The 27,862-nt window shown below is 36.6% G+C and overlaps 1 protein-coding gene across 2 annotated transcripts; it reads right to left on the bottom strand.

Moving 5' to 3' along the window:
- Positions 1 to 6,374: 6,374 nt before the first annotated feature.
- Positions 6,375 to 27,466, bottom strand: LOC109055099 (rho guanine nucleotide exchange factor 7-like). Of its 2 annotated transcripts, XM_042761089.1 has the most exons (22): positions 26,738 to 27,466; positions 25,146 to 25,226; positions 19,979 to 20,063; positions 19,638 to 19,771; positions 19,196 to 19,397; positions 16,844 to 16,932; positions 13,902 to 13,996; positions 13,731 to 13,826; positions 13,396 to 13,518; positions 13,133 to 13,271; positions 12,111 to 12,170; positions 11,824 to 11,970; positions 11,555 to 11,641; positions 10,903 to 10,981; positions 10,673 to 10,806; positions 10,108 to 10,329; positions 9,827 to 9,920; positions 9,562 to 9,651; positions 8,450 to 8,617; positions 7,916 to 8,015; positions 7,688 to 7,742; positions 6,375 to 7,580 (listed from the first exon to the last, which is right to left on the bottom strand). In XM_042761089.1, the coding sequence occupies exons 1-22, from the start codon at positions 26,900 to 26,902 to the stop codon at positions 7,458 to 7,460; spliced, it is 2,568 nt and encodes an 855-aa protein (XP_042617023.1). In that variant the 5' UTR covers positions 26,903 to 27,466; the 3' UTR covers positions 6,375 to 7,457. The 2 variants fall into 2 exon arrangements, with proteins under 2 accessions (XP_042617023.1, XP_042617031.1); XM_042761097.1 differs by lacking the exon at positions 8,450 to 8,617 and having other exon boundaries at positions 26,738 to 27,457.
- Positions 27,467 to 27,862: the final 396 nt, after the last annotated feature.

Here is a 27,862-nt window from a genome sequence, read left to right as displayed (position 1 = left end):
TGCATTTTGAATTTTCTCATTTTATTACTGGTATTTTTTTCTTTACGATTTATGTGCCTAAACTTTAAAAAAAAAAGAGAGAGAGAATAAACATCTGGGAAAATTAAATAAAGAGAACCAGGGAAAAAAAGCATTTGTGCAAAATTGTTTTTGTTGTTGTATGAGTTGTAAAAGAGTTTCTCTAATACAGCAATGGCATACAATATGCATCTAAACCGACAATTAATATCATCAGAGCATGCAATTGGAATAAAGGATGTTATTTAATATAAATGAAAGATGCATGCAAAACTGACACTACTATATGTCCTACCTAAAAAGCATAGTAAATAGACTATATATGAATGCATTTTGACTAAAATATAAATCACAGAGCTGTCCATGCATGCCGGTCAAAGAGCCATCAGGTTGAATTGTGCAGGTAAGTGAACCAGACTGGCCACCTGAACTTTTTTTTTTTTTTTTGGAGGAACAGTCAACTCAAGACCAAAGCCAAAAACCAAAGCAATTTTAGACGTTATATTACAGCAGCACAGAGAAATATCGATTAATTATTGCAATATGTGTGTTTTCTGAAGTTACTGGTTTCATAATTGCAGCCCAGGATTCTGTGTTGTCAGATAGAATTGCTCATGAACTTCAGAGACACAACTGTCAAAATCAGTTCCAACTCACCACTGATAAAACAGAAGAAACCTTCTCATCTTTCCTTCCCAGGTGATCTGACAAGTAGAGTGTCCTGTCTGGAACGTTATCCCACAGAAATTCACCTTCATTCCAGCAAATAAATCCAATGCATGTTTAGATCTTTTTATGAAGACCACGTTCATTTGAACCTGCTGATGCTCCACGCTGCCTCCAATCCGGCTCCTCTGCAGGTAATACAGAGTTCATCTGAAGCAACTCCTGCCTGTTCTGCCCACTACCTCCAGTCTCTGGTATTCATGTCAAATACCAAAAGCCAGTGACAAGCAAGGTATTGAAAGAGAGAGAGAGAGACTATGAAAGAGAGAAAATGACAATGTGAGACAGAACAAGAGAGAGGTGACACAGAGTAACATCAGTTATTGCTCTGCCAGTAGTTGAGACGCGCATAAGCCAAATCTCTGTAGCCCTTTATTCACTGCCACACTGCCTCTCTTTCTCTCTCTCTCTCCTGTTCCTTCCTTTTCTCTGAGAGCATGAATATGTTATTATGTTCACAAAAGCCTTACGTATTGTTTATGAATTACCAGCCTTCCAGTCAACAAAGGCTATTTTCATAAGAAACCTCCATTTCATTTCAGCTTCATTTTGATTACCAGCTAAAGAATAGAAGCCCTTCGGCCAAACCCCCAGCGGCTCCCCTCTGTTCTCCCTGGTTTTATTCATGTCCATTGAAAGACCTTTATTGCTTTCCTTTCATACTGACAGAGGGAAAAGCTTTTAGAGTAAACCATTGACAAAAAAATATTGCACAGCTATTTTGCACAATAACCAAATGAAAGAGAGCACCCGGTGTATGCAATGAGCCCTAGCTGCTCTTCTTTCTTTCTTTCTTTCTTTCTTTCTCGGTTTTATTTATATATTTCAATATTTTTAAAGCACAAGAATGGGGAATGAATGGTTGCTTGTTCAGAGAGAGGAGATAAGGCATCTTGCAGTCCCACAGAACATGTCATTTTGAAATGATCACTAACTATTGAATGGTCAGGGCAGGAGTTTGGTGTATAGGGCAGCAGGTTTCTACTGGAGCTGGTGAGTTAAGCTGTCTTGCTGTGGAGAGTGTAGAAACGTGCAATTTGACCTTTGAAACACAAATATTAGGTCCACTTTAAAAAAAAAAACATTTAAAAATAACTTTTTTTTTCATAGCAATGTCCTAAAATATCTGATTTCTTCAAATAACATTTGAATTAAAGCAACTATGCATTAAAGCAACTGAATATAAGTTTTCTACCTTAAAATATGTGTTTCAACATGACTCTGATGGCACTAACTTCAAAGTACCGCGAGTACTCCGATCGGTCTGCGCAGCGCAGATGCATCTCGAACGAGCCTACTTGTGATTAGCAGTACACGTTTATTTGTTGCTGCTGTAAAGCAATCCTCCATGTTCGCGGAATGTGATCTGTGATCTTCCTGAGAACCATAAAAAAAGTTTTGTGATTTTTTTTATTTTTATTTTTTTATGTCATTAAATTGGTTGGAGCGTAATAAACAAACGGAGAAAAAAACATTTTTGAAAAAATATATTTATGTCCTTTGTAGAGGACGCCGGGACTACGTTATTAAAAAATAAATAAATAAATAAATAAAAATAATAAAAATAGACATAAAAAGGTGTGTCCAGGCAAATTTCTTTCCATATTGACTTGTTGTGTCTCCCCAAAATGCCTTATTAACATGCTATATGTCGTGGTGTCCTCTACAGAAGAGATGTATGAAAATTATGCCCTCTTTCATAAGAGTGCTAAATTAGATCATTCTGTCAATATCATTCATATTTAAAGACCAAGGAGAAGACATGTTTATGATCACACCTCCAAACATTTGATATCTCTAAAAACCCCTGAATGTGCTCTGTACAGGACATCCAGACACAAAACTGTGGCATATAGGGTCTCAGAGAAATTCACCAAAATATAATGTCCTCTACAGATGACAAAAGTCTATGCCTGGGTCCCAGGAGGATATGTTTATGAAAGCGAATTCCACACACTTCAAAATCAGAAAAATACACAACACTACATAAAGATACTTTAATAATGACCCACATTTGTTACAATCTTTGTTAAGGTTAGTTAATAAAAATACAACTCATTATCCATTAAATATTTATAACAGATAGCCTAAAAGTTGTGATTTTAAAGGGGTCATATGATGATGCTAAAAAGAACATTATTTTGTGTATTTGGTGTAATGAAATGTGTTTATGCAGTTTAAGGTTAAAAAAACACATTATTAGTTTCTCCTCTATGCCCCGCCTTCTGAAACGCGTCGATTTTTACAAAGCTCATTGTTCTGAAAAGCGAGGTGTGCTCTGATTGGCCAGCTATCCAGCACGTTGTGATTGGTCGAATGCCTCAAGCGTGTGATGGAAATGTTACGCTTCTTAACATATTGTAATGCCTTGTCCGGCCAGACCGACAAGACATAAACATAAAACCCATTATAAATGTGATATAAACATGATTTCTAGTCGTGTTTTATTTTGGAAGGCAAAAACAAAGTAGTTTCACTTTCTCAATGAAACAGCGTCACACAGCAGGCAGGCGGCTTGAGGAGGATTCTACAAAGGAGCGTACCTTGTGCTTGCAGCAACCACATGTGACGACCCTGGGCTGGACTCTGCTTCGTTCATGGTGAAAGTCCATTCTGCGATCCACAGTGTAAAGTTGATGTATTTCCTCAGCAACCAGCACGGATCAGCTCCAGGCATGACGAAGCGGATATCGTCCTCTTTTGGAAGGCCAAAGTAGTGGCGGCAGCAACAACAATACTACAACGAGAATAAAAGGTACGCCTTCTTTCTTTGCGTGAACATCTGGGCGGTGTTATGCAAATCTTCCCACATACTGACGTAGAGATGTGGGGGCGAGTTAGAACGAGTCGTTTCAAGAGGGCATGGACGAGTGTTAACTTTTATAAAGAATATCTCTTTGAATTTGAGACTTTGCAATTTTACAGATCTTCTTTATTCACCAAGAGCTTGTAACACTCCAAAGAGAAAGGAAAATTTGAAATCGCATCATATGACCCCTTTAAAATGATGATTGGACTCTCTTTAGCCTTTTGCCTGTGTGTTAACAAAAACCAGGCGAAACACGTAAGACAGCAGTCAAGGCTAAATCAGATGTTTGTTCCAGACAGAAGAGACAGGAGAAAGCACAAAGGTGTTCTTCATTTACATGCCTGCTGTTAAGAAAAACGGACTGTGTGTCGAGTTATTGCACCGTTTGATCTGTGCATTAAAACATGAATTAGATGCTCTTTTATGTGTTTTATGAGTCTTTGTATTTATGTAAGAATATTCAGCAGTAGACAAAGGTGACTGATCCATTATTCATCCCTGTGCTAAGGCAGGTCTGGCAGTTTGAAAAGAGGCTGACATTTGAGCTTTTTCTCCAACATCTGCAAAATTCTATCCTTTCCATTGTAAGTCAATGAGGGGCAGTCAGTGCCCATAAAAGAATGAAATTTGGCTTGTCACTTTCATAAGGGTGAAAGTTTACAAGCCTTAACCCTCATGCGGCATAAATGGAAAGGAGACAGAGCTTTTGTCTTTCAGTCAAATGGCGTTTAAAACCTGATTTTTAGAAAGCTTAAACATAGTATTCTTAGTCAAGCAAGAATATATAGGCTAGGCCACATAATCAACTTTTTAACCTGTGCTTGACATTTAAACATGACTGGGATCAAATCAAGGACTTTGTGTTTGTTCAAGGAAAAAGTAATCAAAAAACAGTAAATAATTACTTAGTGAGTTTACTTAACTGAAAATAGTGTGTTTTTACTATTGTCCTTTTGCATTGAAACATTATTTTCCTATTTGATACTGTAAAGCTGCTTTGGCACAATCTGTATTGTTAAAAGCACTATATAAATAAAGGTGACGTGACTTAGTAATTCATTAAACCTAACACTGATCCTGACTAAGCATGTGACAAGCATAATTTCTAACATTTTAGACTTGTGTGAATAGAAATTGAATTGACACTTGCCCTTATATAAGGATACTTTGTGTGGAATATCTTCTTTAGCACCATTAAGTCAATTCATGACTATCTAACAGTCCAGTAACACATACACTTTGAGACAGCACAGAGCAGCTCAATTAAGTGACATTTAACATTTTCTGTCTCTCTGTACCGTTTTCTTCAGTTCTCTAGGCTTTGTCCTTATGTAAATGTGTCCTAAACGTCAGTCTTTCTCAAAATGTCAAAGTCGCCTCAGTTGTCACACAAAAGAACAACCTGCCTCCTTCTGCATGAGCCTCAGCCAGTGATTAAATCTCCCACAATGCCTTGCTGTCCCTGAGGATTGTGAGTCTTTGGAAACGTTTGGTACAAGTCATTGTTAGCCATAATAGGGTTGAGGTGGAGGTAGCGATGTTGGAAAACAGATGTGAGACACACACAAAAGGGTTGCCACACCTGCACCACAGCCCCGTGGGTTGAAATATTACTGTGCCAGCATCTCAAACAATACAAACAATGCTAAAAGTACGAGCAATCCAGTGACATTTTCATCATAATTCAGATATTCTTTCATACAACACAAAGAAATTAAAGAAACAGCAGAAAAAACAGCATCAGGCCAGGAATTTAGATTGCCAATAAATATTGATTTTGGTTGGAGAGACTGTATTTTGTGTCATTACTGAAATTGCTTGATTTAGAAAGAAGGAGAAACATTTGAACACTCATCACATTACCAGTTTACACTAAGCACAAAAACAGTCCAAAATCCACCCACTTCTCGAGTTTCAGCAGCTTCCATCTGCATCTGTTGCCATCTCAGTCCTGAATTTCAAAGACAACGAGAACGAAACAATGGGGGAATTAACAGAAAGAAGGTTTGGCTTGTGCCACGTCTGTACAGGGCAGTGTGTGTAGGGTTTGGGCTGGAATTTTATACATGAACAGTTTAAGTTTGTTCTGCCACTAGCAATTGACTAACATTATGTTTATTAATCTCCTGATTCAGATTTATATTAAATTTCTTTGAGAAAGCAATGACTATTGAGACCAAGAACAAACTACAAGACAGAAACATTTTACACTGATATTGTTGTTTATAAAAAAGTGATCAATCAGATTCATTGCGACTGTTTAGTAGCACTGTGTAATGCATAAATGCTTAAGACTTTAACACTTTTGTAAGGTTTTTGTTTTATTGTAAATTAACATGTTTTAAATTAATCCAATTCACACCCTCATATTTTTTGTGTAAATTATATTGTTTGATAATATACCATACGGTTCTTTTAAAAAAATAAAAATGAAATAATACTTTTATTTAGCAATGCTGCATTAAATTGATCAAAAGTGACAGTAAAAACATGTTACAAAGGATTTCCATTTCAAATAAATACTTAAAAAATACCAGTTTCCCAAAACTATTAAGCAAAAAAGAAAAAAAAATATATATTTTTAAATTATGTAAACAAAAAATTACATTTAAAAGTTTTTTTAATTTAAGTTATTTTAAATTCTAATAATATTTTACAATAATACTGCTTTTAATTATTAATTTTTGATCTCCTTGCCTAACTGTCAATACATTACATATTGTTAATATGGTCATCATACAAGGACAGATCTGGCAACAGATGAAAATGAATTTAGTGACACAAGAAAGGAATGAAACAAACACAAACCCCATTCGAAGAGTCATGGTAAGAATATGTATTTATTTAATTCAGTCAGCAAGAAAGAGAGAGTAAGATAAAGAGAGTGCTTTGGAAAGAAAAAAGTAGATGAGGTTATCTGGAAATTTCACAATACACATTTAGCAGTAGAGAATATTTCATTTAAATACATAAATTAGACAGACAACTTAGAAGACTCTTAATCCGTCAGTTTCTAACCACAGATTCAGTGTTAATTTAAAATCAATCTTGCATACATTTTTCATACAAAGGTTCTTTGAAATTCTGACAGAGCTAGAAATGCTGATAAAATCCTGGAAATCTCTTTTTCCAAAAAAGGCACATTTCTGAGCATTAAATACAATAAAGGAGTATTTCTGTACAAAACAAAAAAGGTCTGTGAGCACACATTTAGTGTAGAGGATTATAAAAGTAAAAAAAAAAAAAGATGCAAGCTTCAAGGTGCAAAAGAGCAACAGGACGAAATTAAAACTGAGGTTATTGTAAAAGCCACATTGAAATGACACCCCCAAAAAATCTCAAAAAATAAGACTAGTTCCCTCAGAATTGTCTCCAGTATTGTATTGCAAGGTTTTCCATTGGAAAAAATCCTATTGAATGTCATCACTTATTGAACATATTGGCTAATGATTGAAAATGTCAAAGGACACAGGCAATGATGCAGGCCTGGCAACATTTGTAGATACAGTGTGTCTATCATCCCTGAGACTCCCAGTTTTAGACTAGGAACCAATGACATCTGTGACGGTGAGTTAAATGATCAAACTGCTAGTTATTTTGGCAGCTTTGCCAGACCACACCTGATCCTGTAGAGATGTTTCTGATGATGTCCAGGCTCAATACATTTCCTTATCATTAGCATATCTGAAAATGAACTAGATGAACTTGAACTAGATACTTGGCACTGGCAAACAAAAAAGGCTTGAAAAGGATCAGGTTTAAAAGGCATAACACTGTGACTGCGGGGATCAAGTCCAGTTTTGTCACAATATTTACAAGTATTTTTGGTCAGGAGTTAAGACCGATACTACACTCAACACACAGTTATCAGATGCAGTTTTCATTTATAAATGCACAGATGGGCTCACAAATTAGTCTCATCCCAGGATGGGTCGTTTATACTCTTTAACACTTTCCTGACAAACTTCTCCAACTCTTTCCGTGCCTTTTGTTGTTCTTCAAGAGTGCGCTTAATTCTCTTGTTGTCCTGGTGATGTATAATCAGAGAATCCGGGTCATGGCACCAGATTTTGACTTTCAACATGGCATCACATTAAGCATAAACAAATGTTTGTTTGTAGCATGTGGACTGACCTGCTTAAGTTCTTGTACCTCATCTCTTAAGGCATAAACTGTATCCACCAGACTCCTGTAAAGATATCCATATGAAATCATCATCGTGAACAACTATTGAGATCTTACACATTTTTCATTCGCAATAGTATTATAGGGTTAATCATGATACATTAATGCATAAACTGACAGCACTAATAACAAAAATAGTAAATAAATAAGATTGGATGCATAAATCTAAGAGCTAACCTTTCTTCGATTACAGTTTGACCATTGCTCTTTGTCTCTTCTACAATGATTTTCTCCTCTTCAGGAAAGAGCATATGTGGCCCTGACTCCTTCCTTGATCCTGAAAAAGTTGAACAATATTAACAGATTAAAAACTGAAATGTAACATGCTGAACAAGTCATTGACAGTCTAAATAAATCGTACCAGTGTTATTTTAGTGTAACTGTGATATTATTATAGTTATACATATTTTTTATGTTCATTTTGGTTAGTTTTGGTAATTTTTAGAATTTTTTACAGAAACAGGAATTTTGGATGGGGTAATATTAAATGCGAATGCTTCTGTCCTATGAAAGCCATGGAGCAAAAGCAATAAAAATCTCGTTCTTGCTCGTTCATGTCCTTCCATGTCTTCAATATGTTCCCAACCTTACATATTGACTTCAAAGCTTATATCCAAACACTCAAAAAGAGCTTGCCACTTTCAATGTTAACAAAATAAAACAAAGAAGGTGTTTTAATTTTGATGTGTATATACGAGCAGCAGCTCTTACGGGACACAGAGCCCATTCTGTTAGTGTGAGTTATCCATATACTGTCATAGTCCGAGTCTTCAGAATGATCAGAGGGAAATCCGCTGCTACGGCAACCAACAGCATCCACACACGATTGGTCAACATCAGCCAGCACATGATTATGCATCAAATCAGTACCCTGCCATGCTAATTAGGGATGGGGATCAAACCAATCATATTGGAGAGGACAGGTGGGTTGAGAGGATGGACCAAACCAAGAGGAGTAAAGTGAGGGAGAACCCAAGAATTGTGTGTATATATAAGACAAAATAGGGAAAAAAATAAAAAAAAATAACAAAAATAAAGCATTAACAATGGCAGGACAACATAAGAGAGAAATGGGTGAAAAAGAAAATGAAGGAAGGAAGAAGAAAAGAGACATATGCATGTTAAAAAGAGCAGAAAATATTAAAAGAGTGATCAACGCAGTGGTAAAGACTTTAGTTAACACATATTTGTATAGTCAATGCCATAATGCAGTAAAAATGCTGCAGTACTTCACAGACATATGTAAAATATATGTGACAAGAGACTTGTCAAATGAAGGCATTTTGTTGGTCTCAAAATATGGGCCTCCTAGGCTAAATACACTACCCTTCTAAAGTTTAGGGTCAGTAAGTTTTTTAATGTTTTTGAAAGAAGTCTCTTTTGTTCAATAGAGTAAAAGCTGCAATATTGTGAAATATTACAATTTAAAATAACTTCTCAATTTGAAAATATTTTAAAATGTAATTTATTCCTGTGATGACAAAGCTGAATTATTCTAATATGCTGATTTGTTCTTCAAAAACGTTTCTTATTATTATTATCAATGTTGAAAACAGTTGTGCTGCTTAATAGTTTTGTGGAAACAGTGAACATAAATGTAATGCTTCCTTGCTGAATAAAAGTATAAATTTCTTTCAAAGATATCATACTGACCCGAAGCTTTCAAACGATACTGTGTATTTTAGAAAGATGTGACAAAACCGCCAGTTTTATGCAGGATCCACAGTTATATTGCCCTGACTCATTTTACACGGACAAAGCCTGTCACAGAGTCTGGGACTGAAAATCACAAGAAAATACATAAACGTGTAGAAAGTACATACTTGAGTTTAGTGTTTGCCTTGTTTTAGCGCTTGTGCAGTATGCTTCGATCACTTTCAGGATCTGAGCATCCTCCTCCAGAACTACAGTGCCTGATTGAAAACAAGAAGAGTATATAAAAGATGCCAATGGTAAGGTAACATTGTGAGAATATAACAAAGGCACTATAATGCACTATAACATACACACAAGAGCAATACATGAGATGTGTTTGAAATAAATACATCACATGCATATGCAAAAAGAAACAGAACTTTAGTGTCATACTTTTTCTGACAGCAAATTCCTCATCAGATGGCTTCCTCTCAGGTTTTCGTTTGGGCAGAAGCTTCTTCATACTTTTGGGACTTTTACTCAGGTCCTGAAGGACATAAGAAAATCAGATGCAAATAACCAAATTAGATTTTATACAAAAGAAGTTTCTTTAATAATTAAAGCTTAGCTAATAAATAATGTTTCATCAATTGATTTATAGCGATTCTTCTTCTAGAGATGCTATTAATGTGTCAACATACAATTAATGTGTAACATGGCACATAACATGATACCTCTTTGTAACACAATGCAGCTGAGGGTTTTAGGGGGGGTGCAGGTCGGAGACAGCTGAGACTCCAGGGCTTCTGGGTTTTGGGGGGTTCGAGGGGCCCCCACATCATACCGCTGTGAGGGGTTCCAAGTGAAGAGAGGTGAGGAAGAGTGTGGTAGACGGTAGATCCGCTCACACCTCGATTCTCTGAGTGTCTGGACGGGGTAACAGGGTGAGACGGCAGCTGAACAGGAAGGAGAAGAGCCAGTGAGTCACACTGAATATCGCTGAATATCAGTCATTTTTAATATAGATATGTCACAGAGTTGTTGATACTTTCATTCAGTATCATGGTTTCCACAGACATAAAAAATGTTTTTTAAGCACCAAATCAGCATATTAGAACGATGTCACTGAAGACTGGAGTAATGGATGCTGATTCAGCTTTGCATCACATTTTAAAACATATCCAAACAGAAAACAGTTATTCTGATTTCATAATATTACTGTTTTTGCTGAATTTTTGACAGTACAGTACATTAAAAGATTGTACAGACCCCAAACGCTTGAATGAGTGTGTTTCTCACCGTATGGCAGGGAACATTCTGTGGTTTCAAGTTGCTGGTTGAAGTGCGTTTGGTTTGCCGCTGTAAATGATCCACCCAGTCATGAAGATCTTGCTGGTTATTACAGATCACCTGGATCCGCTCAATCATATGGCCTGCACACACACACATCATTACTGTTCAAGTATATGTATTCTCAATATCTAGCAATATAGACATCTGACATGAGGGCAACTTGGTGGGAAACTCACCAGATATTTCAAAAGCATTTTTTGTGGTGTCACTGTCCTCTATTTTATTTACACTCATTCCAGTCAGAGGCAGCTTCCCCTGTGTAAGTCAATCAACCAATCAGCATTTTAGAGTGTGATTAATACATGAACAACCAAACAAACAGCTGAGGTCCATTCTGAGGTCATTCTAATAGAGCAGTGTAAAAATAGAGTTATATGATAGAATAATAGAATAATATGGAGTGTGAAATTCAGGTTTAGGATTTTACTGCTAAACTGTCAAAACATGAAACAATAATATAAAATATGTAAAATGTACAGTATGTAATCAGTGACTGTGAAAGCAACATCTACGTTTAACAATATTTATATACAGTTGTCACCATTTGCATTGAACTTGAGAGTGGGGGTTGTTTCAGTAATTATACAAAAAAAAGGCAAGGTAATCGTACGCTTTATATCAAGATACTAATTACATGAATACATAAGGATTGTTAGTGGGTTTTCACTGCAGCACACACATCTAAAATAATAATAATCTAAAATATTACTACAATATTGGGAAAAACAGCAGCCAAGTAATCTTTGCTACAAAAATCAGAAAAAGTAATGCATTGAACGCTGATGGGACTGGAGAATGGATTTATACAACAGTAAAGGATTGATTTACCTGGTAGATGAAACCACTCATTCGAGGACTAGCAGACAACATAAGAAGTATGTGAGGAAACAGCAAAAGGTATCGCTCATTCTTCTCCTGATGAAGCAGAATATTACAATGAGGATTTCATTTTCAGTATACTGAATTCAAAAACAGTCAATTGAAATCTGATGTTTCCAACTATAAATAAACATAAATTTAGCTTTTATTTTTAAATACTGGAAGTCCCTGATGGTTGGTTGAGTGCTGAAAACCCTTAACTATTTTGTAACCTTCACCTCCGTGCCATGGTTCTGGACGAGGACTTGAGACATGTAGAGGACAGAGCCCAGGGTCTTAATTCCCTCTCCTTCCCAGCCCCGAATAGACTCCATCAGAATCTGCAGCTCTAGTTCCTTCCTCTTCCTCACTTCCTGACACTGGGCCTGAAGACACAACAACACACACACAAATAAGCCCAGCATCCCATTCGGAAAGGTAGCATGACTCAAACAAACAACTCATTATCATTTCAAACATCATTCATCATTATTTACTGGTGAAAAACAAAAAAAATAATACTCACTGAGAGATTTTTAAATACTGTCATGCTCTTCTGAATGTCTGGATAATCTGGATGAAGTGCCTGGGCGAACAAAGGAAGTGAGTTTGAGTGAGTTAAACTGGTATATTATATATAGATATATACACACACACACTGATATAGAGAGAGATTTAGTTTCATTACATAACCAGAAAACTTACACTACCATTAAAAATGTGATGTTATAAATAATAAAATGTTTAAAAGTGCCAGTAAAAACACTTATAATGTAATTATAACAAAACATTTCTATTTCTACAGCTGTTCTTTTGAACTTTCTATTCATCAAAGAATCCTGTAACTCTCATGGTTACAACAAAACTATCAAGCAGCTATTTTGAACATTGATAATAATAATAATAATAATAAGTGTTTCTTGAAAACCAAGTCACCATAGGTGACCCTGTACCGCAAAACCAGTCTTAAGTGTCAATTTTTTGAAATTGAGATTTATACATCATCTGAAAGCTGAATAAATTTGCTTTCCATTGATGTGTGGTTTATTAGGATCAGACAATATTTGGCTGAGATACAACTATTTGAAAATCTGGAATCTGAGAGTTCAAAAATATCAAAATATTGAGAAAATTGCCTTTGAATTTGTCCAAATGAATTCTTAGCAATGCATATTACTAATCAAAAATTAAGTTTTGATATATTTACGGTAGGAAATTTACAAAATATCTTCATGGAACATGATCTTTACTTAATAATGATTTTTGGCAAAAAAAGAAAAATCAATAATTTTGACCCATACATTGTATTATTGGCTTTTGCTACAAATATACCCCAGCGACTTAAGACTGGTTTTGTGGTCCAGGGTCACATATTTGAATGATTTCTGAAGGAAAAAATTGAAAAATAAGAAAAATTAGAGACCTCTTTCAAAAACATAAAAAAAAAAAAATCTGAAAAACCAACCCCAAACCTTTGAATGCTAGTGGACATTTTAACATTTTAGTCATCTTAGTCAAAACATTTTGACAACTAAGCTAGTTTGGTACCTCCATGTGCCGTTCCATCTCTTTCAGCAGTGTGGGGTATTTGTCCAGTCTCAGGAAGGGTTTGCTCAGGCCCGTGGTGAGTGTGAGGATTCCAGGGCTGTTCGCACCTTTACTTTCCATAAACTCTCCTAATTCCTCACTGAAACACACACACACACACACACACAAACGATTAAGAATGAATGAAAAAGCATCTGCCCAGTGTTAATTATCTATGCACTGTGTTTCCATAAGTGTTATGTGTATTGTGTTGTGTTAAGCACCTGTGCTGTGTGAGAACATTAACCGCAGATGGATGGTTGGAGCAGTAGGTCACATACAGACTCCTCATCTGAGGAATGAGGGACAGGAAGAAGCCTCCTATTCTCTGCTGGCTCTCTGGAACTCTGCACACAACACACATCAGTTCATTTGGAAATATTAAACGTTTAATAAAAATAAATAAATGTTAAAGTTAAACAGAGCTAAAAATCATATACATCTTAAAGTTCTGAAGTGTAAATCCTGATGAGTACAGTGCATTACTGGTAACTGCCACTAGATGTCAACCTGTGACAGACTGTGAGTGAGTAAATGAGAACAGGACAGGGACTCTTACTTGACGCTTTCCTCCAGTGAATGCACCAGTGTCTGCTGAAATGAGCCGATCTCCTCTAGATTTCCTATGATGTGATTGATATCTGACACGCTGAGCCTGGAAAGAAAGAGAGATGGGTACTGCTACTACTATTATCTCTGGTTATGTTGGACTCCCAGCTTGTGCTCTTACCTGTCTGTGGGCTGTAATGCTCTCAGATATGTTGAGAGGAGAGTCTGCAGCTCTTTACAGTATTCTGTCTCTGTTTGTACAATATTCTGAACCACCTGTGCATTTGAGAAAAAATAATAATTTTACAGTTTTAAACATTATTAGTTTTATTAGTATTAGTTTGCAACAGTGTAATGATATAATAAGATACACAATAGACAGACTCTGTGTTGTTCAGAAAGCAGATGAACCATTACCTGGAAAAACATAACAGCATCAATCAAAACAATCAAACAATGACTTTTTCTTTCCAAATTTCTACCCAAATGTTTGGTGGATAACCTGTGAAACTTACTGAAAATTTGTATTTTAAAAAAAAGGGATGCTGGAAGTTTAGAAATACAAAGCTCAAAACTACAGATTTATTTATTTATCTTTGCTGGCTAAGTCAATTAAATAAATAAAGTACATTTAAAATTTTACAGTAAATGTAGAAATGTCTTTTTTATATATTTATATTTTATACAAACACAAATATATAGTTGAGAGGCTGCTGGAAAATATATTTACAAAGCTCAAAATAAGGATTTTTCTGGTCATTTAAATAAATAAAATAATTTTATTTATTTGTAGAAATGTAATTTTATAAATTTACATTTTTTACACAAAAATATTAATTGTAAAAAATATTAAATCAATACTAAAATTTTCCCATCAATTTACAGAATTCTGAAGTAATTACACAATTCTGCAGAAATAGAACTTTCTGAAAAGATCTGCTTCCACATTTAATGTGGGACAGATCAATAACTTTTTTCCTCAAGAATCAGCCAGGACCAAGAACAAAGTTTGTCTGTAAACACATGTATGGACGTCTGGACAGCCTGACAGTTACGGCCATTTCAAACTGTGCTCAACAACAATAAATCATCCCCCCCCAAAAACTCCTCTAAAAAACACAAAACCACACCACACCAAAAACTCACACCCGCCGGAGACACACACACACACACACACACACACACACACACACACACACACACACACACACACACTCTCTCTTCAACTTCAGTCGCTCTGCCCTGCGCAGTCTTGAGAGGAGTGTTGGGTCAGTTAACTGCACATTCTCATCAAACATGACACATAACCATCACAGACGCACAAACATAGACAGTGCAGGGCCTCAGGCACAGCTGTCCCCCGAGTCAATGAGATGGAAAAGATGACCTATATTATGGGACGACTGAGACAAACACACACACACCAGTGAGAACTGATAACCAAATACAGATATTCACAACAACACATTTACATATGAATATGCAAATACAGGCCCAGGCACACACTTCCTCTTTGTCAACACCTAAAAATACACAAATGTGCTCACATATAAACATGTTCACACATACAAAGGTTGGTTTTCCTAATGTGGTTTTATACTGAGCCGATGACAAACTGATTTCTATCTCCTACCCCTTTTGCGTTTTCATGCAGACAGTCTTCACAATGAAGGTGACTTTAATTTTAACATCCTTGTGGGGACATTTGGTAAAAGAGAAACCTGACCTACACACATATTAACAGCTCACTGGGTTTGCAGAGGCTCAGAAGGAGGCTTCTGGGACACGTTGCATGAGGAAATGGAGCACAATAAAGGAAATTCGCATACACATAGAGATATACAAATGACCTGAAAAGGACTTTTATTAACAGAATTGTTATTGTCAGGATGTTGAACATGTGTCTCTTAATTACTGACATTAAATCAAGCCCAAACCTGAAGCAGCATCTGCTGGTGGGAGTTTAAACTTGGATTATCAACTCTAAAGTAAGTCTAGTTTGGCGAGGCTTTTAAACCCAGATTAAAGCCTTATGATTGTAAATTCAAGGATTAGTCCAAAGCTAAGACTGAGAAAATGGACACAACGCTGCTTTAAAAAAATAAAAACCCTTAAACAAATTGTATATCCTCGCAATGCACCATTTTAACCTCAATGTTACTCAAAGAAAATGAGGAGCATTGCATTATCTTTAGCTGTGAGAACTGGTTCATGGATGTTTCTGGTCCACATACACATACTAAGATTTTTTTTAATGCATTTGAAAGAGGTTTCGCATGCTCACTAAGGCTGCATTTAATTGATCAAAAATACACTAAAAACAGTAATTATTATTAATGTTTAATATGTTTGTGGAAACCATGATACATTTTTGTCATCATTCCTTGATGAATATAAAGTTCAAAAGAACAGCATTTATTTTAAAATCTTTTGTAATACTGTAAATATTTTTACTGTCACTTTTGATTAATTTAATGCATCCTTGATGAATAAAAGTGATCAGTTTCTTTCTTTTTTTTTTTTTTTTTTAAATCTTACAGCCACACACTTCTGAATTGTAGTTTATATATTGACTTTGCAATAGGCATATTGATGTTTATTTCAATAAGGATGTATAAAGAAGGATTTGCATATTGTATTTACATAAGTTTAATGTGCTTCTCATAGTTAAGTCTAAAATAATATTTCAGAGGAGGTCCAGACAAACATACACATGCAACAAACAAGTCTGTAAAAAAAATCTGTTGCAGTGTTTCATAACCCTCTAAAGTGATTCATAATGCTGCTATAACAAGCACTCCTAATATCTTTAAATCTTAGTCTTATCTGTCAAGTATAGGCAGAATTGGTGGTGTGTACTTGCTTATTTGGTTAGGGAATTTCTCCGGGTGTGTGTGTTCACTGCTGTGTGTGTGCACTTTGGATGGGATAAATGCAGAGCACTAATTCCGAGTATGGGTCACCATACTTGGCTGTGTCACGTCACTGTTCACTGAAATATCTCAGCAATACAAACCCCCCAGAGGCATCACTTCCACCCCACGCACATCATAAATAATCAACTCGTTCCATGTGGGAGGTGTTACATGCCACTAGTGCAACACTACAGCACATCTCTCTTACCACATTATAGTAAGTCTTGCAGAAATTAGTGGTCTCAAAACCCTTGGGTGGACTCTTCAGCGTTCCAGACTTAGGTGACACAGGTTTGTCTGTTTGAGAGAGCAGAACAGAAACAGAACAAAAGGTAAGGAGGTCACCTTAGACCAACATCTGGAAACATTTTGTTTCTGTTATTGAATATTAAAGTACATCTCTCCTGCAGTGAGCAGTCAGGACAGGGATATTAGATTTAGATACCTAGAGGGGGAGAGCAGAGTTTACAGGAACACACTACACTTCTTCCTTCAGCAAGAAGATGGTTTGAACATTTCACTTAGTTCAATACATTATGGTTCATTTACACTAATCTCAGTAACATAATGCATGAACTTCCTGGAATTATCAAAATTGCCAGCTCGAACATTTCTCATCGTGCCACAAGAAAACAATCAGTTCATTGATTAAAACCATTATTCTCTTCTTGGCAAATCTGTGATTTTTGATTTTCCTTCCCTTCCCCAAGTTCTCTAAGAACTCAACATCTCCACAGAAGACGATTTAAACATTTGAACGATTCTAGTTTTAATTTACCCAAAAATGACAGTTGTGTCATCATATTCACTCTCATCTTGTTCCAAAACTAGCTCAACTGAAGTAAGTTGCACAGGTTTGAAATGATATGAGGGTGAGCATATGACAGAATTTTAATTTTTAGATGAACTGTCCCTTTAGTCATGTAATCTGAACCAGAAAACACTACACTTTTCCCCTCTTCCTAACTGCCGCCATTTTTGAGATGATGTATGAAATCAATATACTATTACAAGTAATTTTCAGCAAGCATTTAACACAAGTAAATCCTAAAAGAAACTGGATCGCTAAGTGCTCAGAGACTGGCATAAACTTGAGTGTGGAGCCATATTATGAGGAAAGGGGAAGTGCTGTCTTCTGGCTGCTGCACTTCCTGTCTTTGTTGTTGGATGGTGTTTCCTTCCTGTTAAGTCCTGGATGTTCAAGCTCTGATGTCATCCTAAATTATTTCCATTCAAGCTGGGTCGAGTACAGATTAAGGTCGTTTCCCCATACATGAGAGGGAAGCATCTGTTTGGCATCACGGGGTGTATATGCTATTTATGTTTGGACTGCAGAACAAGGGTCAGGGGGTTGTGTTTATACTACAATGTGCATACAGTGAGATAAGGCTTTGAAAAGCTTATTTAAAATAAACAATACGGTTTAAAAGTTTAGATTCAGTAAGATTTTTTAGGGCACGTTAAACTGATTAAAATTGACAGTAAAGACATTAAAAATGTACAAATGACTTCTATTTCAAAATGTTCTGGGTTTTCCAACTTTGATATAATACAAAAATGTATTGTAGTTTCCACAAAAATATTAAGCAGTACAACTATTTTCAACACTGATAATAATAGGAAATGTTTCTTGAGCAGCAGATCAGCATATTAGAATGATTTCTGAATCATGTGACACCTTAAATATATTCAGATAGAATACAGTATAATACATTTTATACTGTAGTAATATTACCAATATTACTGTTTTTATTGTATTTTGGGTCAAATAAATGCCTTGGTGAGCATAAGAGGCTTCGTTCAAAATCATAACTTTTTTAGGGGGGTGGGATGAAAATGTTTAAAGGGAAAGTTAAAATCTAAAGTACTAGATCAGCAGATTTTATTAAAGAACTATATAAACAAAAGGTCTTGTCATTAGAAACGGTGTCTTCAGATGAAATTACTCTTTTAATTCTTAGTTTGCTACCTTGTATGCATCACCTGGTCCTGTACCTAACGTGGGTTGAACGAGCGCACATTTTTTCACTGTAAGCCTGTAATTGTCACATAATCCTACATTTTATGGCTTTTGCAGAGAGCTGCCATTCAGTTCTCTTTTGGCACATTTTCATTAAGCCTGTAAGTCCTCTATTAATCGCCCTTTTAATGCAGCCGAGCAGATTTGACGTTCGCATAGTACCACAGTGCCTCATAGAGTACAAGTACAAATATGGCTTTTAAAAAATATATCACCCAAATATTTTAAGCTGGCTAAAGTGTTAACATGCAGCGATTTTCTGATCTATGTACATACTCAGCAGGTCTTTTCTGAAAATATTACGGTAACACTAGGACACAGAAGAAAGTCTGCAGGTAAATGGGGTTTACAAAATTTAATCTCTTTTGCATTTTTCTTGGCAGCCTATGAGAGGACTATGAGTAAGACAAAATCCTCTAGTTCGCTTTGCTTGTCTGGTCCTGCAGGAATCTAGATCAGTTCTCTTCCTACAAGAGTTTTTGTCAGGGTTCAACTTCTGCGACTAAATTTTTTCAAAGGTTTAAAGCGGCAAATACTAACCAGAGCCTTTGATCTCTTTGACATAGTTGCTAGGAAACCAGCCGGTTTTGCCATTTAGAGACCCCTCCCACCAGCCGCCCTCTTCCTGCCGTGTCACCTGGATGATGTCACCCTTATTGAAGGACAGCTCATCCTCATTGGTCTGCTGAAAGTTAAACCGCGCTTTCACCAGCACCCGAGGGGCACTGTTTTCAGACATGTCCTAGAAAGAACGAGAAAAGCAAATACAGAGAGAATTTCTTCCAGCTTCTCATTCGGGCTTTCATATTTGTCTGAGGTCTCAATTTACACGTGTATCAAGTACTCAAAAAGGTGTTACACAAAGAATTGAGCAGTACCTTTAACAATATATATTTTTAAAAATCATTTCAGTCTGTTTTCCAGCGGTTTAGAGTTTTTATTCTATTCATTTATTAGGGTGTGAAGTGCTTGCGAAGCTCACCAGACTGCGGTACTGGTTGTACTTGTGTCTGGATGATCTCCTGTGAGTGGAAGAACAGTTGATCGAGTCAAAGGACTTGATCCGCAGAGAAGACGAGTGACGAGAACACACAGAATTACTCTCACCACCGGACTCTACAACCAGAAAATACTCATCAACAAAACAAATATTTACATAGCTATCTAAATGGGGACATTCCATTCTATTGTCTTTATTTACAGCTAGACATAGATACCCTAACCTTAAAGGGATAGGTCACCCAAAAATGTAAAACTAGAAACACAAAAGAAGATATTTTGAAGAATGTTGGTGGCCAAACAGTTGCTTCAGATCTATCTCACCTGAAGTTGCTTTGTTGAGTGCAACCAAACAATTCAAGACTTTGGAGAAGTTCTGGCCCTGAAACAAGTCATTGGCCTCAAATACCTGCAAAGGGAAAAATGCCACAATTACACAAAAAGACATTCATGAGCTCAAATATAAAGTGAATAAAAGTACAGAATTTGGATCTGCTAGTCTCACAGATGTTTTGGTTTGATGCACAAGATACCTTAAGTGCAGTAGGTTAACAAGTCCCAAAGAATAAATACTGTTTTTTCATCTGCAATACAAGATCAACTTGATTCATGACATATGGTTAAAACGTTAAGGGCCAGGAAGAATTTTTTATTTATTTAATTAATGCTTTCATTCATCAATGATGTATGAAACCAATTAAAAGTAACAGTAAATGCTTTCATAATGTTTTAAAAGACTTTATTCACCTATTCAAAGAATTCAGAAAAAAATGAATTATGATTTCCACAAAAATATTAAGCAGACTGTTTAACATGGATAATAATAAGAAATGCTACTTGTGAATCAAATCAGCATATTTAAATGTATGCATTTGAAATGAATTGCATCAAGGGATTAGAATACGATGAGCAATTCTGGCCCAAACATTACACACGGTAAAAAGCTTCAAGTCTATATATTAAACTTGGATGGACAGTTTTAGCAGAGATGGATTGTAACTCAAGTCATGTAATGCTAAGTATGCAAATCCAGAAGCCATATGAAAAACAGCAGAACAGTAACAATCATTCTTAAAAATATGCACACATTCTGCAGAATAAGCAACATTACAGAAACTTTGCCACTGGGGATAATTTCTTTGACCTCTTTGCGACAGACCAAAGTTCCAGTCAGAAACCTATGAACATTTATAAGGATCACAGATTCTCTGTAACAGGAGTCTGCTTCACTGAAGGAATATAAGAATGTAGTTTTGCTAAGCTAGGGCAGCGTTGTGTGCGTGTGGGTTTCTGGCTCTCAGACTACCTGCTGCTCTCTGGGCCATCTGGACACATAAGCTCATCCCAAGTAAACCCAAACTGGCCTGATCTGACACCAGCTTGATTTGAACTCTTCAAACGATACAGTAAAATGGTCCTGGACACCAAAAACCAAATTTTTCCTGGTGGATCAGCTCATTTGCATTTTTGTATGATGATTATTATTTTGGAAACTACCTTTCGGGGAAGTCAAGTATGAATGGTTTACTTGTTGACCACGTACACACTGTAAAGTTTCAGGAGTGACAAACATTTAAATATGGTAATGAATCCCCTCAATTACGGTTTTGTGTGTGTACAGAACTGAACTCACTCTCGAAACTGCAATGATTACACTGTTGTAACCATAGCGATGTTTTGCTGTCTCACGCATTTGATATCAGCTATTTTTAAACAAAGTAATATACACTGCCCGTCTATAAAAAAAAGTCATCACCTGGATTTAACTAAGCAAATATTTAAGATCCTCCCATTGGATAATTACTGCATGGATGATGAGGTCAGCTGACTACCTGAATATACTGATTGACCAGGATATTCCAACAATTAATCTTTTCTTCCCTGATGGCACGGGCATATTCCAAGATGACAATGCCAGAATTCATCGGGCTCAAATTGTGAAAGAGTGGTTCAGTGAGCATGCAACATCATTTTCACACATGGATTGGCCACCACAGAGTCCAGAGTCAGACCTTTACCCCAGTGAGAATCTTTGGGATGTCCTGGAGAAGACTTTGTGCAGCGGTCTGACTCTCCCATCATCCATACAATAAGATCCTGGCGAAAAATTAATGCAACTCTGGGTGGGAATAAATGTTGTGACATTGCAGAAGTTTATCAAAATGATGCCACAGCAAATGCATGCCATAATCAAAGCTAAAGGCGGTCCAACAAAATATTGGAGTGTGTGACTTTTTTTGTGCATCATAGCGACCAAAGACTTTGTTTGTTTGGCGATTTTAATGAAATCACTGTTGACAGAGCCATCATATTTTGTTTAAATTTGGAAGATTGCTGGAGTGTTGCCATGTCCACTTATTATAAGCAATGCTTATTAGGTGTCTTTGGGTTTGTTGTTTGGTGCCCGGCTCATAAAGCGATCCAGTTTATGGAGATAATAAAGTAGGCAGGTGGCGATATTTTGGTATGTGGCTTATTTCCAAGATAACATGTTTATTTTAAGCTTTGTTCTCATTTGAAGATTTTTATGTCAAGGTCTGGTCAAAACGTACCTCCTTTTCTGTGAATTCTTGCACCACAACACTGACACAAATTTAAATACATCATTAACAACTAGTTGTTCAGTTTGGTTCCCTACACACCATATAGATTTTCTGCAAAAGGGGTTGTCACTACTTGAATTTTTTGGGAGTCAATTCAATTGTAGTGGTTGTCGCTTCTGTAAATTACTGAGCTGTTTATCAGAACAGGATTAAGCACTAAAAGGTGAACTGGTAACTGAATTTAGCTGCAATGTGTTATGTGGCCATTCTTTTGTCATGTTTTGTCATTGTCATTAATTGTCAAATTGGCACATTGGAATGGTATTTGCCATTTTCCCATTCCACTGCCATAATATGAAATATATCAAGTGAAACACTTGATTTTATGAGGCATTACCATCTATTAAGGAAGTAAATTGGGTTCATTTGGATTTCATGTTGTCTTTAAAGTCACCTGTAACTTTGATTACAACTATTTTTTCTCTTACAGATTTTGTTCAATTTTATAAATAAAATACACTTACATGTAAGATTTGGGGTATATATGGCTATACACAAAATCAGCATATTAAAATGATTTCTAAAGAATCATGTGACACTGAAGACTGGAGTAATGGGATCACATAAATGCAGCTGTATAAGAGACCAAAAAACCCATTAAAAATCTTGTTAACCCCAAGAATTTTGAACAGTACTTTACATTAATAAACTGGCTGCAATCATTACTGAATTAGACATTTTTATTCCCATGGCAATGTAGCAATCTAAAACAGGAAATGACAAAAGAAACATACTCCTATCAGTGAATTAAGATGTTAAATAAACGGTTTATTTTCTCAGATGAATCTCTCAAAAAAAGAGACACAAAGACATTTCATTAATATTCAGTACTTGATAAAGGCCTGAAGTCCAATCCCCAAGACTCAAGCACCATCAACAATCATCACACACATCTAAGTCTACGTACATTACATCATCTGCCATCACTGTAGTGGAATTAAATCCCCTCCTGCTCTTTCTCTTTAAACCAGTCATCCAAACATGCCATTTGAAAAAGCAGTTTTAGCGTGGAGTGCCTCTCTTAATTCTGGTCTGTGCCAAACTCCACAGCACCATTAATGAGCTGGCAGCTCTGCCCATTCAAACACACAACTCCATTCACCACAATAGAGGGCTTGTCTGAAACTCTCACAGCTGGCTAGAAGAACCGAAGACACTGGCACTCCTGAAACACACAGTTACACACACACACACAGAACCATAACCGTCTGTCCTACACAGCAGCACTCATACAGAGCAACATACACACAGAATCCCTGTGGGCAGAAAGACTGCAGTTACACGATCACTCTGCCAAACATTAACAAGCACAGAAGTGTTTGTGAAGAAACCAGATTTCCTGATAACACTCAAAAGTGACAAAAAATATGGCATTCAAAAAGCAAAAGTAACAGCTTTTACTGACAGAATAGCAGCTGGTGAGAAAACATTACGCTGCCATCACATTAGATCTGAATGGAATTCATTACATAGCCAGTGCTAGACTTTAGAGACTGCAGTAAATCAAAGGTTGCATGACAATTCATTGCACTATAATGTGAATAATTTATGGCTGCATACTGTGCTGTCTATTCTTTTATGCTTTTACCAAGAAACGACATGCAATTGCCTGTACAGACATACAATAGATATCTGCAGGAAATATGGGCAGAGCTGGAACTGAACACAAAAACTAGCCATAAAAATAGGTTTGACAATGGCATTGGCTCTGAGTCCAGTAAAAACAATGTGTGGGTGAAAGGATCTGATTCAATCTCACACCAAGACCTACTGGACCTGCGTGAAGACTGAGCTGCCAAAACACCATGCTTACAAACATATGAACTGTTAATAGCATATCAACAGTGAAAAAATACTGTTACAATGCACTGCAATTTTCAGCAAAGAACTTCTCTTGATAAACAAGTCTGGACGACTGAATAAATTCTACCTGGCATTGAGCACATCGTCAGGTGCAACGCCCAGTTGGCTACACCCTGCAAATCACTGAAGTTAAAGTGTTTATTATGAAATGTTGGACATTCATGATTGTAATTCAGCAGTCCAGCTTCACCATCATGATCACGTTGCCATGTAACCTCTACATAATTGATGAGCTCTATTTAGAACCTGGATATACAAGTAATTCCAGCTTTATCCACATACATTCAGTGTTCTCACGTAAACCACTATACACTAAACAGCTTGATTGTTTATATTGTTGTAAAATGTAAACTATATTATCACATCTCTAATCTGCCAAATGCAACAATATAGTAAGATACTACTTCGATATAAGGTGTATTGTGAAAAAGCGGTACGATAAAATTGACTTATGTGAACATCAGCTTCAGTTTAAAGCCCACATTCTGCTTTATTCTGGAAAACACCTGTAGATTCTTTACAGCTATTGGGATATATTGGAATAATATTCTTATTAAACCAAATTGAATACATTATTTTCCTGAAATACTTGCTCATTCACATCCTTAGTGATTAATTGCAAAATACAGGCCACAGGGCACTTATAAATAGTTTACTGATTGTTACATCATGCCTTTCAATATTTATATAATCAAATCTGTCTGTAAATACAAAGTAAAGCTACCTGGACATCTACAAATGAGACATTGCATTAAAGCAATGTTGCATTAATCATCTAAGAAACTGTCATGGCAACAAACAAGCCGTAATAAAACTCAATGCCATTGTTACCGATGTAATAATAACTCTAAAATAAAAACACACAGGATTAGTCTGTTCCCAACTCCAGCTGAGACTCAGTCTGGCGACCCGATTTACCTTCAAACCACACAAACAAGCCACTGAATGAGTGATCAGAAATATAAACGAGCGTGCAAAGGAAATGAACGACTAGAACAGAATCTGAAAGATCATGCAGCACTCACCTCGATGTGATATAATGCACAGCCTTTCACAAACTCTCTGATATTACTCAGACACTCGTCTTTCCGCGGGTCCTGATAGATCTGAAAACAAAGCGAACAGATAAATCCTCGTCCAAGCAGGTTGGTCAAAGAATAAACAAAAAATTATGCGAATAGGCCATTTGTTTATATCACGGCTCATCGCCCCGTTCCTGCAAAAATCCACTTATTCTTCATAGGGAAGTTGGCGGAGGAATAGCGGAAATGACGTTGCTGTCGGCTGGGTTCAATGAGAGCGGCATGCTGGCGCAGGCAAACACTACCTGAGCTGTCAGAGAAATGTCTAACATCTCCATGAAATGCTCTAACTATGCGACACATTGTGCATTCAGTAAAACCTGTCAGTGAATCCGGACATCTGATTAAACACGCCACTTTCCCAGAGTTAAGCATCAGCATTTCATAAAATCATACGATTGCTGTGATCGTGTCGACGATTTCAGATTATGTTGTATAACTTATAAATTAGACTCACTGATCAATACATTAGAACACTTTCTAGTACTACGCTGTATTTCGAGACTGCGGTTGATATAATCAACAAAATGTTTATGAATGATTAATTAAACACGTACACATTATCATTCATATCAAACCGTATGTGAATATAATAAATTCTAACATAAAAACGATACTAAACTCCATACAGTTATAAATAAACATTATGCAAAAGAAGATGTTCAGCGAGAATTTAATATTGTTTTGAAATGTGCTCAAGTTCAATAACTCTGCTCCATTAGGAGATTTCTATTTATAATCAAAATGGTCTAATTATAAGAAAGTGATGTTCAACATGCGGCATATTTCTAGTGAGAGGAGTTAAATGATTTATTCGCGAATCGTTTTATTTTTTTTCGAACAGTTCGTTCCAATGAGTCGGTTCAAAAACAACAACAACGGGCCAAGACATCCCGATGAGGAATTTTTTTCCTATTAAGTTTGGTTATTCACTGTAATTTTAAGTGTCCCAATTCAATTTGTGCAGCCACGGCTCATATCTATTCATTCATCAGTTTTTTTGGCTCATTAACTCGGGCACGTCCGAATGAAACGGTTAGGTTCAAAGAGTCAGATTCGCGAAAGAATCATTCAACTGACTCACTAAAAAGATCCAACTCAAAAACAATTCGTTCACTAACCGGACATAGTCGCTTCCTCTCTCTCTATTTCCCAGAGTCAATGGCGGTAGATTTACATACACAAAAAATCCCAAGGTTAATAAGCGTTTATGTATTTGTTTCTTGACCACTTGCGTTTTTCCTTACGATTATTATTAAAATACCACTCTTGCCCCATCAATGCAAATTATACAAAATTTCCTCTACATATAATCTACTTAATCCCCTTCACTCGCAAGTTCAAGAATTTCTATTAAAAACTAAAACTCAAAGAAAACAGTATGATTATGTGCTGGTTAATCGTAGCGCGTGCAGTGAACGAACACAAAAGGCGCGCGCGGAGACCGACGCTCCGGCGCACAAAAACGTCTGTGCTTTTGTGTAAGTGATGTATTCTGTTATGGAGCTGCACGAGCTTCACGCCAAACGGCTTACCGTGTGAACCGAGCCGGGTCGCAGTCGTTCCAGCAGTTTACACAAAACCACTCCATCTCTGAGAGACGCCTGTAAAAAGCCTTCGGGGTCCGACAGTGTCTTTTTGGGTGATTCCAGGACACCCAGCGTTATTAACCATGTGATGGTCTGTTCAGCCGAATTCATGACCTCGTATGCGTCTACAGCTCAAAAGCGATAATCCATAAGCAAATGAACATGCAGGCTGAATGAAAGGACAGAGATCCTGTGTAGTCCGCGGCAGCAGCAGCAGCAGGATGTTTGGAGCGAGGGCTCTGGTCCCTCCTTTTCCCTGGATGTTAGGGATGACGATTTGTTTAGGGTTATCTGGCAGGTCCGGTTTCTCTCCTCTTCTTTCATCTGGCAGGATGTCAGCCCGTGTTAAACCAAAATCAACAATCTGCAATTGTTTTCCGCCACATGACACCCAATTCATGCAGCTTGGGCTCACTGAATACTTGAAAGACTTCAGAAGCAAACGCAGTGACATTCTGGGCATTTAGCAGCACTAGACCTGATAGGAAAGTCAACATTTGGTCGAATGTTACTAGTGATTATTATATATTTAACACCACACGTCCACAGGTGGAGAAAAACAAACTATTTTTATCAAATCTTGGGCAAAAGTCAAATCGTATGATCTACAGACCACATGCATCCATTAAAGTCTACACTCAACGCGCCTGAATTTATTCAAAAAGGTGCTGAAGCCAAATCCTGTTCCATTGAAATCCAAATGCACTCGTAGCGCCCCCTGCTGGATCTTTATTCCTAAAAAAAAAACCAAGAAGGGGAGACGCTATCGGAAAAAAAAAAAACCAAAGGTGAATTAAAAATTAAATTAAACTCTCTACTCCTTAACCTAGAGGCATCATAGATAGATAAATAAATAATAAACAAACAAATAAACATCCCTTCCTCATTTTTTTTTTTTATGACAATATTTGTTCACATTATATTTAACAACGGGGGGGAAAATACATTTAAGGACCTTTAGGATTTTCAAACATTTTCATATCAAGTACATCTCTCTCAAATTCTCATTATTGTAATATAGCAATACATGAATATAGCAGCCTATTAATATACATGCTATGTGCTGTAATG

This window comes from Cyprinus carpio, chromosome A1 (genome assembly GCF_018340385.1).
Source record: "Cyprinus carpio isolate SPL01 chromosome A1, ASM1834038v1, whole genome shotgun sequence".
NCBI classification, from domain to species: domain Eukaryota; kingdom Metazoa; phylum Chordata; class Actinopteri; order Cypriniformes; family Cyprinidae; genus Cyprinus; species Cyprinus carpio.
This window is presented reverse-complemented; position numbering and strand designations above follow the sequence as displayed.

What these genes read in the sequence shown, in the direction of transcription:
- LOC109055099 (XM_042761089.1), bottom strand. Translation starts at nt 26,902, where the DNA reads ATGAATTCGGCTGAACAGACCATCACATGGTTAATAACGCTGGGTGTC. An exon ending in GCAAGACTTACTATAATGTG is followed by an intron (nt 13,997 to 16,843) that starts GTAAGAGAGATG and finishes TCAAATGCACAG; the next exon opens with GTGGTTCAGAATATTGTACA. An exon ending in AGAATGTTCCCTGCCATACG is followed by an intron (nt 10,330 to 10,672) that starts GTGAGAAACACA and finishes CTTCCTGTTCAG; the next exon opens with CTGCCGTCTCACCCTGTTAC.